We start from the raw sequence: 17,861 nt of genomic DNA, 5'->3' as shown, positions 1-17,861 counted from the left end.
AAAGGTGGAAATACAGCAGGGGATACTTTACAAGTCCTCTGCACTACTATGTCATTCTCCCAGCAATGCTGGTTAACTTCAACCTATGAATACATAGAAATCTTTTCTGAACTACAAAATGGAGCACGGTTGATTATCTTATATCTAGCTCAGCAACCGGCGCGTAGTAAGAGTTTAATGAATACCACAATCGTCATTAAATACTATAGGGCTCACAGCAACAGCAGAAATGGCCATGGTGGTAGCAGTGGCTGTGAATGGACTTGCCTTCTATCATTGCTGGTTGCTTCAATCATTACTATTTATTGAGCACTTAATGTATGCAGATCACTGTATTAAGTGCTTGGGAGAGTCCAATAGAGTTGGTAGACAGGTTGTGTGTTCACAAGGAGCTTACAGTCTGGGGTGGGTTGGGGGGAGGCGATCCAGACATTACAATGGGGATATGTACATAAGTGCTGGGGGTTTGAGGGTGGGGCGAATATCAAGTGCTTACAATGACCCTAATACTATGGCTGGGAATGGGACTTTTGGTGATCCCAACAAGCAGCTTTTACAAGCATCTAAGTGGACTTCTGTAGGAATATCCTATGTCTTTGGAACATTTAATGACACAAATGGCCAGAACCCTAGTTTACACCTCATTTAAAGAATAATGAACTGTAGTTCAGGCAGAATTTGGGGAATAAAACATTTTTAAATGCATTGCCCCACAAATCTAACATCATAAAAATAGTTCCCTCTGTTGAGGCAGGAAACGTTAGTAATATGAAGTATTTTAGTATTAGGGCTTAATGGTATTTACATAAAATCTTACTTGCCCAGATGTATTTCTTTTTGGTCCGGCCTCACTGCTTTGAGGCTCGAAGCCTGGATTGGCTGCTTATCCAATGCATGACCCGTGCTAGTATAGAACTCAGTACCGTGCCTGGCACACAGTAAGCGCTTAACAAATGCCATAATAATAATTATTATGACCAGGCTGAGTACTGACTGCTGAGTTCAATCAAAGCCTAGAATTACTGGGAAGCAAAGTGTATGCACAAGACAACTAAGCAGGAATGTAGGACAGTTTTATTTCCTGCTTAGCTTTGGTAAATAAAGGAAAAAAACACAGTAGCCTGTCTCATGTAGAACATTTATAATACAATCCAGAAAACCTCATGATGAGGTAGGAATAACTTTGGAAAACAATGTACAAACATACAAAGAACAAATAATTTAATGTATAACAGAAAAGACATTTGTATCTGCTTTTAGCAAGGTGATAACTGCATAACACTGCACCACATTCTGCCCAGAAAGATCGCAATAGCAGACACCAGAACCACATGAATGGAAGAAAGGTCCATGAAGAATCACAGCACACATTTTCTTGCGCTGATCAAGGCAGAACCATAACATGGCCATTTCTGTGTTTTGAGCTTTTCATGTACAATCACATCTATTCATTGTATGCTACATTCCCTTTAGAATCTTTCTGTCAGAGACACAGGACTACAAAATTTTTGGTTTAAAAGTTTAAATAGAAGTATACACAATAGGCCCCTTGTGCCAGTGTAAAAGGATTGCTAAATATTTCAGCCTTTGACAGTAAAATGAAATAGCATAGCCACACAACTTCTGTAATGTTACATTAAAATGGCACTATTAAAACTCCTTGTTGAGAAACGGCCAGACACTAAATATTGGACTCAATATTATGTTAGAAACTGAAAAGAAAACTGGTTTTTCCTCTCTTCTCCCCTAGAGTTTTAACACTGTTTCATGATTCACCAATGTTACTGAAGCGCACAGTATTAATATCAATATTTCTACATTGTGAAGAGAATCAATAGGTTTACCAAGTTACTCTCCATATTTGTTTTTTTCATGCTCTTTGCGAAAACGTCAACAGCAGATGAAGATCATATTTATAGCTTTCAGAAAATGTCAACAAGTAGCAAGCATTAAAACCGCAACACATACCAAATATTCTACAATTCACTCCAAGGTTAATTTTAACATTCTCAGGGATCTAATTTTCAAAAAAATATTAATATTGATTTAGTTGGGGTTGTTCAAAAACTAAAAACAAGACCCCACACAAATAAAGAGGAAAATTTCATTCTCTTCCAGTATACTGATACATCCTCCCCTTTCACTGATTATCCATGAGACCGTCATGGAAAAAGAAAACACTCCCACACAAACTGCCAATCTCAGAGGTATAGCATATGTATTTCTAAATATTCAAATACATACTCTAAACTAAATATTCTCTGGTTTACACCTTTCTACAAGTGAGTATTCAAAAAGTGGAGATTAAAAATTACCATCATTAAGGCTGTATTTGGGTTGGTTTTTTTTTTCTGGACCATTTTTATTGTGGGCGTAAAACAGCACAACTTCCCAACTCTCACCCCTCTCCTCTAGATAAATGAAATTATAAGCTTCTAGGCCATAAACTTGCTGATCTTGAATACTAAATAAAAGCCAATTGGAGAGCAACAAGACTACATTAACTGGCACAGCGTTCTAAAATAGCCTCTTAAAAATTTTAAGATATTTAGATGCCCTAAAGTTTAGGTGCATTTACCCACTTCCCTTCAAGAAAACTAAATCCCAAGAAGTTTACATATTAAAAAAGATGATTTTCTTACTCTTTATAGAGAAATATGGATTAGAAAGTGCTTTGTAGAGAGAAACATTATTTCTCCATTAAAAACCTTTGGGTGACAGTGCCCACTACTTTGTTATAAATGAGAAACTATTCTGAGGAGGAAACCTTATAGTTCTCCTAGATGAATACATTATAAAAGTTACTTAAAAATGAGTTATGAAAAGAATAACCATATCTGAAGCTCATTTTTTGTACTTTAAGAAATACATAGCCCTTGTCCTGTGCTTAAATACAATTTTAAATCCTCATTCACATAAATGCACTTTACTTATGCATTATAACCACTTTTAAGTTCCTAAAGGAAACTTCTCTTGGGTGTAAATACTCCATCAGTAAGGTTATTGTGTGATGTCATTATTAAAAATGTATGAATTAACAGAGAAGCCTATTTCTTCATAAAATGTAAAGTCAGGAATGCTCAGAATGCAGTGCAATTAGCCACCTTCTCCTTCTGGTTTCAGCAAATAATGGAATTTCTCAGTTTCATACTGAAAATTGCCACTTAGACCTCAAAAGATGTTTCGGGTCGAATTCTGAAGATTCCATTTCACAGTCTTCACTATGCAGTATCAAAACATCAGGCTATATTGCAAGTTTCAGGTTCTGGTTTTGGCCCATTAGAGAAATCTTGAAGATATACATACACTCACACTCACCTTTCCCCTACTCCCCTCCCTTCTACACTCCCATACTATTATCTAAGCACACCTCACTCCATTCTTAAGGGGTCCTGTTTTTATAAACCCATTGCCAGCAACAGGAATGTTAGAAAAAAGGTACAATTTCTGCCAATAGATTAAACATTTATAAAGAAATCTGAAGTTCCAAGTCTTAACTTTTTTTTTCTGAAATTTGGTTTTGAATTTAAAAAATGACACTTTTCCATCACAAAATTAGTCATCCCAGCCGCAATGTATAAAAGTAATTAGAAATAGTTGTGACTTTTTACATGCTTTTGGCAAAATAGTTCTGTGTATAAATGATATTACCAATATCGGTTCCATTTAGAGCTCCTCTTTTCCCCGGCCCAGCGCCTCCCGCCTCCCCCGGAAAAAAAAAAAAGGTACTGCTTCACAAAGCTAAAAGTAATCCACCTTTTAAAATTGTGTTTGATGGGAAAACTGTGAAATATATGAACATCAAATCCCTTGCTGGAAAACTGAAATGGACAATTTCAGTCACAGCTCATTCACCTTTTGGTGGGTAACTCTTTCAGCATCTATGCTAAATAAGCCACAGTTTAAAGACCTGAGCAATATCCACACCTGGGCCTGACCTTAATTTTATATTTTGCTTTTAAAGTTTTAAGCACTAAGTGACATTTTTGCTTTGTATTTTTTATCCTTCTGTTCAGCAGCTATTATGAAAACATAGGAATTGATAGCATATTAGGCAGTTCTTCAAAAATACATGTTTTGATTCAAAATATGAGACTTTCTTTGAAACATTTTTTGTTGATTTTTTTTCTTCAAAGCTTAATTTATGAGTATCTGTTAAAAAATATTTTCTACAGTGGGGTATTTGTAAGTAAAGTTTCTGCTCAATGGCAAGTTTCACTATAAAGTGTCAAATCAGTCCATCTAAATGAAAAAATGCTGGTGATCACCTTTATAAGTTTTCAGAAAAAATTAATGAGAAATGGGTGCTTATTCATAAACTGAAATACTGTGAAGAATTTAAAAGTCCTTCCAAAAGTTAATATTTTATAAAATAATATGTCTGTTAGGTCTCTTCTGTCATCCTTGATATGTAAACTGTGGTTCGCAATTTATTACTTTACAGTTTAATCAGATATAATACGCAATGATATAGAAGAGAATTTAATAAACAATATTAACAGAATCTGCTTCTTTTGTGGGGGCAGAAAATTCCATTATCACATAAGAGAATAGAACAACTTTTCCTAATAACGTCAATAAGACATTCTTTGAAAATATGCTACCATCATGCTATTAACTTCAAATGGCATTTAAAGTTGATCTTAAATGTCTAAGAAGAAAAGAAAACCAGCAGCATTTTCTGGTTTCAAGTTTGATATCAAAAAAATTTGAGACCAAATGATTCAAACGAAAAGTACTACAGTAGAGGGAATGGGGTAGGAAAAAAAGGCCAAAGGAATACCGGTAACAAATTAAATTTTAATTTATTTAATCCCCCTAATTAAGTTTTGCCATGGGAAAACTGAAATCAAGTATCATTAGAATATACAAAGTAAATGCTTACTTAAACATAGCAACAAAAAAAATGTAACAAGTGTTAAAACTGGCTTTCCAAAATTGTTACAGCATAGCTGTGCTCAGCAGATAATCACAAAGTTGTAATACAAAACTCTGTGTTCTGCTGTTCCTTTATGTTCTTTAAAAAATAGAACTAACAGTGTGACAAGAATGAAGACTTCAGCAATTACACTTCTTGGCAAACTTGGGATTTCATTGGAGTCTCTTCCTCTTGTAGTTGAAAAAGTCAAACATCACATTTTTGGGAACCTACAAAGATGATTCAGGTTTCTTTTTGGAATTCTTCTTAACATCTAGCACGACAGCTGATACACTTTCAGTTTTAGTCCTTGTTTTGTTCTCTAGTGCTTCACTGAGTTCTAAACAAGAAATACTAACTGAAGGGAGCTTTTCTGTCTCTTTCTCAGAATTGGCTTTTTGTGTTGTTCCACAACATTGCTTCAAAGCACACTGAGTTCGGCAGGCAAGCTCACAGGGGGTGATACTGGATTGAGAGCCTACACTAGCAAATTCGGGCTGAATGGTGGTAGCGTGAATTCCGTGATTATGAAAGACGTCTTTAATGCTTTTAGCCACCTGCATGTACGCTGTAGGGTCATGACATTTTATGTGAGCAGTGGCGATAATTCTGCTTCCAGCAAGTTGCCAAACATGTAATTCATGAACTTCTTCAACTCCTTCAACCTCCCGAAGGTGCTTTTTCAAATTTCTGATATTTATTTGTTTAGGAACAGTTTGCAAAAGAATAAGGGCAGACTCCTTAAGTAATGGATAAGTTGTATACAGAAGTATACTGATCATTACCAGGCAAAGAGTTGGATCTAAATATAGCACCCAGCAGGGACCGGCCTCATGTACAGAAGAATTATTTGAACCTACAAACATCTGGCAAGGGTTGCCAATGCACGGGTTTTCACAAAAGGCTCCCTCCGGACATGCTCTCCAAGAAAAGTAAAAGACCAAAGCATTGATTACCACAATCACTGAACCCAAAGCATCTCCAAAAACATGAAGAAACACTCCTCTCATGTTAAGTTGTGCACTAGTATCTTCTGCATCGATTTTTTCAGAAGAGTCATCATTAATAAGGTTCCCATTCACTTGCACGTCCACTGAGCTTTCTTTCACCATGTTTCCTACAAAGGAAAGAAAGCAAAACTTATCCTATTGAAGTTTCAATATAGCACAATTACATTTCCTGGTCAAAACTGGTAGTTTTCAGGACCACAGAAGAGTGGGAGCCTCATTTGCTTTAGTGCAGAATTGACAATCCTACTTAAGAACTTGGGACTGAAGTTACACATCGATGGAATCAGTATCCGCCTGATTGCTTTGGCTTTTTCCATTAACATGCAGGACTGAATGTTGCCAGGAGGCTAGTTCCAGATTCCGATTACCCCTCTGCCCCTCCCCGCCAAAAATAAATTCCCTAAGAATTCAGGACACCAAGAATAATGGAAGAAATACATTAACTCAAATTTGTGGCAACATAAAAAGCTTGATCTGACGTTTCATTCCGGCTGTATTTGCTATTACTGTGCTCCCTGGATTCGACTCATGGTTTTCTTATAACTGGGCCCAAAACTGCTTTGGTTGGTTAGATTAATTCAAATAAGAAGATTTTTGCCAAAGCCTCAATGACAAGTGATCGATGTACATGCGTAGTCTCATAATCCCAAGATCATTTTGAACACCTGACTTGTTGAGCTTTCCCTAACCCTCATATTTGCAGAAACGATCTGGGCATGTCACTCCCCTTCTTAAACAACTCCAGTGGTTGCCTATCGACCTCCGCTCCAAACAAAAACTCCTCACTCTAGGCTTCAAGGCTCTCCATCACCTCGCCCCTTCCTACCTCTCCTCCCTTCTCTCTTTCTACCGCCCACCCCGCACGCTCCGCTCCTCTGCCGCCCACCTCCTCACCGTCCCTCGGTCTCGCCTATCCCGCCGTCGACCCCTGGGTCACGTCCTCCCGCGGTCCCGGAACGCCCTCCCTCCTCACCTCCGCCAAACTGATTCTCTTTCCCTCTTCAAAACCCTACTTAAAAATCACCTCCTCCAAGAGGCGTTCCCAGACTGAGCTCCTCTTCCCCCTCTACTCCCTCTGCCATCCCCCCTTTACCTCTCCGCAGCTAAAGCCTCATTTTCCCTTTTTTCCCTCTGCTCCTCCACCTCTCCCTTCCCATCCCCACAGCACTGTACTCGTCCGCTCAACTCAATATATTTTCGTTACCCTATTTATTTTGTTAATGAATTGTACATCGCCTCGATTCTATTTAGTTGCCATCGGTTTTTACGAGATGTTCTTCCCCTTGACTCTGTTTATTGCCATCGTTCTTGTCTGTCCGTCTCCCCCGATTAGACTGTAAGCCCGTCAAACGGCAGGGACTGTATCTGTTGCCGACTTGTTCATCCCAAGCGCTTAGTACAGTGCTCTGCACATAGTAAGCGCTCAATAAATACTATTGAATGAATGAATGAATATTTCATAAAAGTTTAATACAGAGAACACCTTAGAAAACGGGGCTGGGGAGCAGGGAAGGGTGGAAGGAAGGAGTTGACCACAGCGACTTAATCCATCTTTTCAACTCGCTCATTTCTAGGATGCACTGTAGCACATTTAGGATAACCGCATTTTTGCTCTTTTGCAAATTCTAAAAAGCTGTACCGGTGGGATCTAGAAGGCCGAGGGTTAAACGTGCCCAGACAGGCTATCCGAGGACGATTTGCGGGGTCACTTAACTCAACCACAGAGTGCCCTTCATAAAAGAAACCTTTAACCCGGCATTTTATTTTCCAGGGAAGGCTGACGGCCCAAGATACCGGTCCTGGAGGTGGTCCAAACACCGGGAGGCTGGTTCTTAAGTGGGCTTTCTAAATGAGCTCGGAGGAACTTTTTTCCGAATTATACGCTGCCCGCGCAGGTCCCAACAGCCTGGCAGGGCATCGGGGTGTCTGCCTCCTCCTTCCTCTCCCCGGCGCAGGCTTGCAGCCCCCCAGAAGGAGCCCGGGTCCCGCCCAACTGTGCCCGCCTTCGCTGGGACCGTCCGGCCAAGGGTTTCGGGGGGCGGAAGGGGGGCTTTCCGCAGAGGCAGAGGAGGCTGAAGGACGAGGGTCTCTCTCCTCGCACCCGCCCCGGTCCCCATTTCTCCTCCGAAGAGGCTCCAGCCCGGGCTTGGGAGTCAGAGGTCATGGGTTCGAATCCCGGCTCTGCCCCATGTCAGATGGGTGACTGTGGGCAAGTCACTTCACTTCTCTGTGCCTTCCCTCATCTGTAAAATGGGGATTAACAGTGAGCCTCAGGGGGCCAACCCGATTACCCTCTATCTACCCAGCGCTTAGAACAGAGCTCTGCACATAGTAAACGCTTACCAAATACCAACATTATTATCATTATTATTAGAGAAGCAGCGTGGCTCAGTAGAAAGAGCCCGGGCTTGGGAGTCAGAGGTCATGGGGTCGAATCCCGGCTCTGGCCACTTGTCAGCTGGGTGACTGTGGGCGAGCCACTTCACTTCTCTGTGCCTCAGTTCCCTCATCTGTCAAATGGGGATTAACTGGGAGCCTCACGTGGGACAACCTGATGACCCTGTATCTCCCCAGCGCTTAGAACAGTGCTCTGCACATAGTAAGCGCTTAACAAATACCAACATTATTATTATTTATCCCCCGGCCCCCCTATCCGCATGTGGGGAGGGGGAAGGGGAGGGTCGGGCTGGGGCTCGGGCTGTGCCTCTGTCGGACACCAGGGGGCGCCAGGGTCCCCTCAGCCTGGACCATTCATTCATTCATTCATTCATTCAATACTATTTATTGAGCGCTTACTCTGTGCAAAGCACTGGACTAAGCGCTTGGAACGGACAATTCGGCAAGGGATAGAGACTGACGGGCTGACAGTCCAACCGGGGGGGGGGGTGGGGGTGACAGGCGGGCAAATAACGATCAACAGAATCAAGGGGCTAGTCCACCTCATTAACAAAACAGGGTAATAAAATCTATAGAAATGCTGAGGGAGAGGGGGAGGAGCAGAGGGAAAGGGGGCTTAGCTGAGGGGAAGGGGGAAGCTCAGTCTGGGAAGGCCTCTTGGAGGAGGTGAGCAGGGCCGAGATGGAGTGGAGGGGGGTCCCCGGGTCCCCTCCCGCCTCACCTGCCCGGTCGGGCTTGAGCCCGTTGGAGCTGTTGCGGCTGCCCACCAAGATGTTGGTCTCCTCCTGGTCGGGGTTCTGGTCGTTCTCGGCCCCGCCGCCGCCGCCGCCGCCGCCGCCGCCCTTGTCCCGGCCGGACCGGCCGTGGCCTGGGCCCCCGTGGGAGTGTCCGTGTCCGGAGCCCCCGCCGAAGCCGCTGTGGTGGTGGAAGAGGCAGAGCCCCAGCAGGTTGACGACGAGCCCGGCCAGGCCGACGCCCAGCACCACCAGCGGCTTCTGCATCTCGTGGGGCTCGATGAAGCGCTCGATGGCCTCCAGCAGGATGGCGAAGCACAGGCCGGTCAGGAAGATGGCGTTGACCAGGGCCCCCATCACCTCGGCCCGGATCCAGCCGAAGGTGTTCTTCTGGGTGGCCTGGGTCCTCCTGGCGAAGCGCTCGGCCACCAGGGCCACCACCAGGGCCAGCACGTCCGACAGCATGTGGAAGGAGTCCGACAGCATGGCCAGCGACGAGGTCAGCCGGCTCACCACCACCTCCAGCACCATGAAGAGGAAGGTCAGCGACAGCATGCACAGCAGCCGGGCCCGGTTGCGGCCCCAGCAGGCCATGGCGACCCGCGGCAGGCCGAGGACCGGCGGCGGCGGCGAAGGCGGAGAAGCGGGGGAGCTGCGCGGCCCTCAGCGGCCTCTCCGCGGCGGGAAGGGCGTCCGGAGCCCGGGGGCCACGGCGCCGGCTGAGGGGGCTGCTCCGCGCCGGGCCGGGCACCGGACCATGGGCGGGCCGTCGGGACCCACCGGCCGCCTCGCGCTGCCCCCGCCCGCTGCACCCGGCCCCCTCCCGGGCTCCTCACCCCTTTGCAGACGGTCTACAAAAAAACTTTCCTTTGCACTCGGAACCCCCGTTTTCACACGGACCGGTGGGAGGGGGGAGGGGGGAGGGGGAGGCCCCGCCCCCCGCCGCTCCCCATTGGCCCGGCCGGCCTCGCGACAGGCGCCCGGACACGCCCCCCCTCGACGGGGATTGGACGCCGCCCGCGCGCCCGGGAGGGGGGCGGGGCTTGGGTCGCCCGAGCCGGGCTCGGGGCTCTTCGGGGCTCTTCGGGGCCGGGTGCAGCCCGCCCCCGCCCCCGCCCCAGCCTGGCCTCTTTCGGAAGCGCTGGGGAGGAGGGAAGGGGACCGGGGTGGGCCCACGGCTCTAACCCTTGCAATAGTAGTAATGGTGGTATTTGTTCAGCGCTCACTATGTGCAGAGCACTGTTCTAAACGCCGGGGGAGAGACGGGGTCATCCGGTCGTCCCACGGGAGGCTCCCAGTTAATCCCCATTTGACAGATGAGGTCACTGAGGCACGGAGAAGCGAAGTGACTCGCCCACAGTCCCACAGCTGACAAGTGGCCAGAGCCGGGATTCGAACCCAGGACCTCTGACTCCCAAGCCCGGGCTCTTTCCACTGAGCCAAACCTACCTCCCCCCGTACACTCCTCCCCCCCCACGTTTCCACGGCCGGGATCCCTACAGGTAATGATGTTGGTACTTGTTAAGCGCTTACTCTGTGCACAGCACTGTTCTAAGCGCTGGGGGAGATACAGGGTCATCAGGTTGTGTCCCACGTGAGGCTCACAGTCTTCCTCCCCATTTGACAGATGAGGGAGCTGAGGCACAGTGAAGTGACTTGCACCCACCTGACAAGGGGCAGAGCCGGGATTCGAACCCACGACCTCTGACTCCCAAGCCCGGGCTCTTGCCACTGAGCCACGCTGCTTCTCTGGAACAGGTAAACGGACCTCCAGCTTTAATGCTGCGACAGAAGGGCCCAGCCTTGGCACCCTGTTGAGGCGCGACCCTGGTGTTTGAAAACCGCTCGTTGCTACCTTTCCTCTCCTCCCTGAGGCTGACGCGCCCCCAAAACGCCCCTCTCACCCGGTGGCTCTCATGGAAGAGGGAGGGTGAGGGGCTGGGCCGTTTATACATCAAGCGGGCGCCGGCTTTTCCTTACTTTTCATTCAGTAGTATTTATTGAGCGCTTACTCTGTGCAGAGCACTGTACTAAGCGCTTGGAATGTACAAATCGGCAACAGAAACAGTCCCTGCCCATTGACGGACTTGCAGTCTAAATCAGTTTGGTTCCAGCCCAGATAGGCCCCGGGTTGAGACGTGATTAATACCTGAAAAAGGTGCCCCTGGCACCATTCAGTGGGTGTAAAGGTGACCGAAAAAGACTGCTCGAGGTCCGAATTGTACATTCCAAGCGCTTAGTACAGTGCTCTGCACAGAGTAAGCGCTCAGTAAATATTATTGAATGATTTAATTCATTCATTCATTAGTATTTATTGAGCGCTTAGTCTGTGCAGAGTGCTAAGCGCTTGGATTGTACAATTCAGCAACAGGTAGAGACCACCCCATCCAGTGACTTGCTCACAGTCTAATCGACTCCTTCTAGACTCACTAAATAGGTGGTAGAGATGCCATTTACGGCTCCCAAACTCTTCGTTCCCTTCCTCAGGGTTTGTGTGCCAGAAACCTTCATTGAAGAGAATCCCCTCGTTGTGTTTCCAAGCCAGTTTTGTTTTTTCGAAAGGCCCAGCTGGGGTTCTCAGAAGCAGAAGAGAAGAAATGTTGTTAATGAAGTAGACCAACAGTCCAACCGGCCCGATATCCCTCTCCGACTGTGGCAACAGAACCCCAGAGGGATGGTTGGCCTCCCCGATGTAGATCGTCTAATATTCATTCATTCAATCATATTTATTGAGCGCTTACTATGTGCAGAGTACTGTACCAAGCGCTTGGAATGTACAGTTTGGCAACAGATAGAGACAATCCCTACCCAATAAGGGGCTCACAATCTAAACAGTCTAAACCCTAACATTAAGGGTTCCCTTTAGAAATACATTATGGACTGCTCACGAACCTACTGTGTATCGTAACCCACCTTAAGCAGGGTGAAGAAATGTTTTCTCTCTTTCTTCTGAACAATTTAACTTCAAACTTGGATGTTGTCCCCTTGTCTTGGTTTTTCCATGACCTCCCTCTCTCTACCCTTCATGAGTTTCGTAGGTTTCATGTGTCCCTCTCAAGGCTGTGCCTTTACAGGCTGGACTCAACTTAGTCTCTCCTCCTAAGGAAGTTAATTCCATTCACCTGGTTGTCTCGGCTGCCTTTCTCCATGCTGTCTCCAAATGCCTTATGTTTTTCAGTCAATCGATAGTATTTTCCTAAAGTGGGATAAGCAGAACTGGACAAAGTATTCCAGATATGGGCACATCATAGTTTTATATCAGGATAAAACTGATGTTTTTGGTTTTCTAACCCCTTCCTGCTGATGATTGCCAATCAGTGGGCTTTTTTGACTGCTGCACCCTGGGTCCTTGATTTAAAAGCAGAGTCAACAGTGACTCCAGTACTTTTTTCATGTTTTGTGACTGATAACTCCTAACCCGTCATCATGAAGTTGCAATTATTTTTCCATATGTACCTCACTTTACCTTGGCTCGTATCAAATCTCATCCGCCACAAAACCCATCCTTATGGGGATCTTCATCCCGGCCTTTGTGACATTTTGCAGCCTGGAATAGTTTGAGATTTCATTGCACACTCCCTCTTCCAGACCAGTTGATGTTTTGGGAGGCCTCCCCTATTTATCCCTCTTCTTTCAGTGTACACATGGACAATTTTCTACCACAACCGAGCATTCCCTCCCTACTGAAAGGTGTCCTAGCATGTAGTCACCTGACTCTGCTTTCCCCTCTTCTTTAAGTATACCTGATTCAGGAGAGTCTTGCCACTTAGGGTGGCAAATATTGCCTGTGAAAGAAGTGGAGTTCCTCAGGAGACTGTGGATGGCTTCGCGGAAACTAAACAATAGGAAGGCTAGAGATAGAAGTTACTGTGATGCCAGGAGAGATGCCAAACCCAGGGGGGATTGTGAGAAAGTCAGCTTTAGGCCTTTCAAAGTCAAGACCAAGTTGAATCAATTACATAGAAACCTGGAATTTAACCACAGATAAAAAGATAATTGAAATGCCACACACTACTGCAGTAGCATTTCATGAGTCAGCAGAGAGGCAGGTGGTAGCTTCTCACCTCCCACCCACTTCTCTATGTGACTGCTATTGCAGTGGGAATCTTAAATTCTCTTAACTCTATGCCGATCTATAGTTTCTCTGATATTATTTGAGCAATAATGCCCAACGGGGAGGGCATTTCCTGTCAGCTAATGAGAGGTTGAATTGAGGGGCACCCAGCCATGCCATGGGCCCTTAACCCAACCTGTTATTAAGGACCCAGGAAGCATAATGGCTAATATGAAAGATGAAAACATCACTAAAAGCTGTAATGTAATTACCTCTTGATGGTATAAAAAAAAGTAAAAGCTGAAGTGCTTGTTTGTTCGTATCCCTGCTTCCCTGCTGGAACTTCATCAAATCCAGTAGTTTTTTTTCCAAAGGACAAGGTCTCCAATATAATTTGCTAATGTGAGAACACCCTTTGTAACAAACATTTACTCCGAGAGTGGGTTAAGAGGGATACAAACTCTAAACCTAATTAACTTGCTGTAAGAACATGTTCTCACACGTTCTCATCTCTGGGCATACAGATGGGCTTGGTAAATAGGGGCTAAAATCTAGGTTTTAAAAAAAGTAAGTAAATTAATACTAGAGCAAGCCAAAATAAATTAATATGGAAGACAGGGCGTGAACAAGACCTGTAGGGAACACAACTGGAGATTTACAGTCTTGCACTGAGTTTAGAACATCCGGCACAGATGTGGTCTAGGAGAAAGAGCACTGGCCTGGAAGTCAGGAGACCTGGCTTCTGATCCTGTTCTGCCACCTACTTTCTATATGACCTTTGAGCAAGTCGCTTAACTTCTCTATGCTTTGATTTTTTCCACTCTAAAACTGGGATAAAATACCCGTTCTCCTTCCCTTTTGAACTGTATGTCCCATGTGGGATGGAGGCTGTCAGACAACTGATTATTTGTATGTGCCCCAGTTTTTAGCACAAGGGCTTGGCCCATCGTAACCAATCAATTAATGGTATCTGAGTGCTTACTCTGTGCAGAGCACTGTATTAAGCACTTGGGAGAGAACAGAATAACAATTGGGAGACATGTTCCCTGCCCACAGTGAGCTTATGGTCTAGAGAGGGGTGACAGACCCAAATTTTTTGTACAAAAATGATCTGGGCAGCAGAGCCAAGTGTGGACTGGAGTAGGGTGAGACAGGGCGCTGGTTAGGTCAGCAAAGGAGGGTAATACAGTAATCAGTACAGTAATGTGAGGTGGAATAAAGGGTGCAAGGGAGTGGGTGAAGTAACAAATACCACTGTTATCATTATTACAACTTTTTTATGCCAGGGGGGATTTTTTTAGTGAATCTCTCCCCTTAGTCTCTTTCTAACAGTTCAAGATAATGGAGAAATCAATTCAAAAGTACAGTGGGTCTCCGATTTGTTTTCATTGCGCAGTTACTGTGTGTGCTAGAGCAGGCTCCTTTTCTCAAAGAGGATTTTCTGGTGCAAAATTTCTTTTAAGAATTGTACGTACGTGGGGCAATCGCCTACTTGGTACCAGTCTAGCAATAGCACCCCGACAGGCAGTGGGAGAGCTTTTGAACCTATGTATCCCCAGTCATGCACAACCCACCCCAAGCAATGGAAAGAGCCTGGGCTTAGGGGTCGGAGGTCATGGGTTCTAACCCCGGCTCTGCCACTTGTCCGCTGTGTGACCTTGGGCAAATCACTTAACTTTTCCGTGCCTCAGTTCCCTCGTCTGTAAAAAGGGGATTGAGATTGTAAGTCCCATGTGGGACAACCTGATCACCTTGTATCTACCCCAGAACTTAGAACAGTGCTTGGCACATAGTAAGCGCTTAACAAATGCCATCATTATTATAATTGACAGAGTACTTGTTGCGTTTGTCCGCTCATAGTCCGACTCACACCTCTCTGAGTTGGGAGGGGATGAAGCAGCTAGAAATAGGGGCATATACCTGCTGGGCCCATGCTATCAGTGATGAAGATTTCCGACTGAGGAACCACTCTGGGTGACTCGGATGGTGGACAGAGTAAGTGGGAATCCCGAAAATAGCAGGCTAACGGGGGCAGCTGAGACTACAGGAGTTATGCAAACGGCCATCCTGGTTGTTGCCCGTTGGTCTGTCGTGTTCCTGCACAGCATCAGCACTACGTTCTGCTTTGGTCACTTCAGACATGGAGGGGTTTGATACCTAAAATTCTCGTGGCCATTTCAGAATGTACAGCACTCCTGCCCACCTACTTACTTAACGCTCACTATCCCATTGGGAACACGACTGGCAGAGACCAGAGAGGATGAGTGCCACAAGCCGCCATCAGTTAAGCGCTGATTCAAGCTTTTAGTACAGTGCCCTGCACACAGTATGCGCTCAATAAATACGATTGAATGGATGAATCAGTTCCTTCTCTTGGAATCTCCCATAGAGAATGACAAGTGAACGTTGATCCTGAGATGAAAGGATTGAGTACAGTGATAGTCACGTGCTACCAGTGAGTAGGAGTGCAGGATGTTATGAAGTGCATGGAATAATTGAATGTGCAAAATCTATTTATGGCTAAAGTGATCACAGTATAATGTCTAAACTCTTCCATAGCATCGTAGCCCAGCAACCAATCAATAGTATCCAATCAATTGTATTTATTGCAGAACACTTTACTAAGTGCTTTGGAGAGTACAGTACATTGGAGTTGGTAGACACGCTCCCTGCCCTCAAGGAGCTTATGTTGTAGTCGGGGAGATGAACGTTAAAATAAATTACAGATAGGGGAAATAGCAGAGTATAAGGATATGGACTGGGGTGGGTTGAGTATCAGAGTGCTCATGGGTGATGTGGTGCTGGGGTGGGAAGACAGAATCCAAGTGCTTAAGCAAACAGACCCAAATGCATAGGCGATACAGAAGGGAGGGTGATTAGTTGGGAGAATGAAGGGTTAGTCAGTGAAGGCCTCTTGGAAGAAAGATGGTTTTCGTAAGGTTTTGATAGTGGGAAGAGGGTGGTCTGTTGGCTATGAAGGGAGAGAGGGTTCCAGGCTAGAGGGGAAATGTGTGCAAGGGGTTGCCTGCGAAACGGAGGAGATAGAGGTACAGCGAGGTGAGTTGAGAGGAGTGTGTGCTGGCTGAGTTGTGGGAGATTAGTGAGGTTAGGCAGGAAGAGGAAAGCAAAAAGCAGTGTAAAGATACCCAGAGTCTGTTTCCAAGCCCTGAGGCATGGAAGAAGCTTCCCAGTTACAACTCAGAACAAGGAGTTCCAATGTTTGGAATATGCCTAGAATCTTTTATGTAAGAATTCACAAGTTATCTTTACTAATTTTATGTAGAGTTTCCTAATGCTGGCTAGAATTGTTTTGCTTGATTGTGGCTCACCTGATTATCCCATGTCTACCTCTGAACTTAGTAAAATGCTTGACACTTAGTAGGAGTTTAACATTATTATTATTTAATGGTATTTAAGTGCTTACCATGTGTCAGACACCACCTTTTCTCCCACTCCCTTCCGCATCACCCTAATTTGCTCCCTTTTTCCTCCACTTCAGCCCGCAGCATTAAGTACATATCCGTAATTTATTTACTTACATTAATATCTGTCTCCCCCTGTAGACTGTAGCGCGTGGTAGGCAGAGAATCTGTTATATTGTTGAATTGTACTCTCCCAAGCATTTAGTACAGTTCTCTGCCCATAGTAAGTGCTCAGTAAATACAATTGATTGGGGTAATAATAACCATGGTATTTGTTGAGCGCTTACTGTGTGCCACACCCTGTACTAAGCCCTGGGGCTAGATACAAGCAAATTGGGTTGGACACAGTGCCTGACCCAAAGGGGGTAAACAGTTTTAATCCCCATTTTATAGGTGAGGTAATTGAGGCACAGAGAAGTGAAGTGACTTGTCCACGGTCACACAGTAGACAAGTAAAATAACTTAATCATGTCAGACACAGTCCCTGTCCCACATGCGGTTTATAGTCTAAATAGGAGGGAGAACAGGCATTCAGTCCCCATTTTACAGTTGAGGAAATTGAGACACAGAGAAGTGAAGTGATTTGCCCAAAGTCACACAGCAGGCATGTGGTGGAGATGGGATTAAAACCCACATCCTCTGACTTCCTGGCCTGAGTTTTTCCACTAAACCACACCGCTTCCCAATTATGATTCAGATTTAATTGTCCTTTGTTAACTGATTTCCTTTTTAATAATAATAACTAATTATTATTGTTATGGTATTTGTTAGGTGCTTACTATGTGCCAAGCAGTGTTCTCAGTGCTGGGGTAGATACAAGGCAATCAGGTTGTCCCACATGGGGCTCTGGGGCTCACAGTCTTAATCCCATTTTACAGATGAGGTAACTGAGGCACAGAGAAGTTAAGTGGCTTGCCCAAGTTCACACAGCAGGCAGATTGCGGAGCTGGAATTAGAACCTATGTCCTCTGACTCCCAAGCCCATGCTCTTTCCACTAAGGCTTTTTTTAGCTTTTTATCCACACCTGTCATTTTTTAGTTGTAAAAAAAAAAAAAAATCGACCCTTTGTTTTCTGCTTCTTTCTACCATGTATTCACTTTCCATGCTGTTCCTGTTTCCCTTGTGTTCTGAACATTTTGTTTCCTGCTTTGACCCATTTCTTTCTTATGATTTCCCCTGCACCCCCCACTAAACTCCTTTGTGTTCCTTCTGTGTTTTGTTATTTTATTGTTTGGGTGTTTATTATTTTAGACCTTGGTCTATTCCGTTAGGAGGCAGGCAAAATTAAATATTAGTCCTTTCTGCTTTGCAGAGGAATTAGCTTG

The 17,861-nt window shown here is 45.1% G+C and overlaps 1 protein-coding gene across 1 annotated transcript; it reads right to left on the bottom strand.

The window, feature by feature from the left end:
* Nucleotides 1-1,117: 1,117 nt before the first annotated feature.
* Nucleotides 1,118-9,902, bottom strand: SLC30A1 (solute carrier family 30 member 1). The gene is made up of 2 exons (XM_029047220.2): nt 9,047-9,902; nt 1,118-6,035 (listed from the first exon to the last, which is right to left on the bottom strand). The coding sequence occupies exons 1-2, from the start codon at nt 9,651-9,653 to the stop codon at nt 5,149-5,151; spliced, it is 1,494 nt and encodes a 497-aa protein (XP_028903053.1). The 5' UTR covers nt 9,654-9,902; the 3' UTR covers nt 1,118-5,148.
* Between the last annotated feature and the right edge of the window lie 7,959 nt (nt 9,903-17,861).

The sequence above is a fragment of the Ornithorhynchus anatinus genome, chromosome 19, assembly GCF_004115215.2.
Source record: "Ornithorhynchus anatinus isolate Pmale09 chromosome 19, mOrnAna1.pri.v4, whole genome shotgun sequence".
Classification (NCBI taxonomy): domain Eukaryota; kingdom Metazoa; phylum Chordata; class Mammalia; order Monotremata; family Ornithorhynchidae; genus Ornithorhynchus; species Ornithorhynchus anatinus.
The sequence above is the reverse complement of the archived record's forward strand: the minus strand, read 5'-3'. Positions and strand labels throughout refer to the sequence as shown.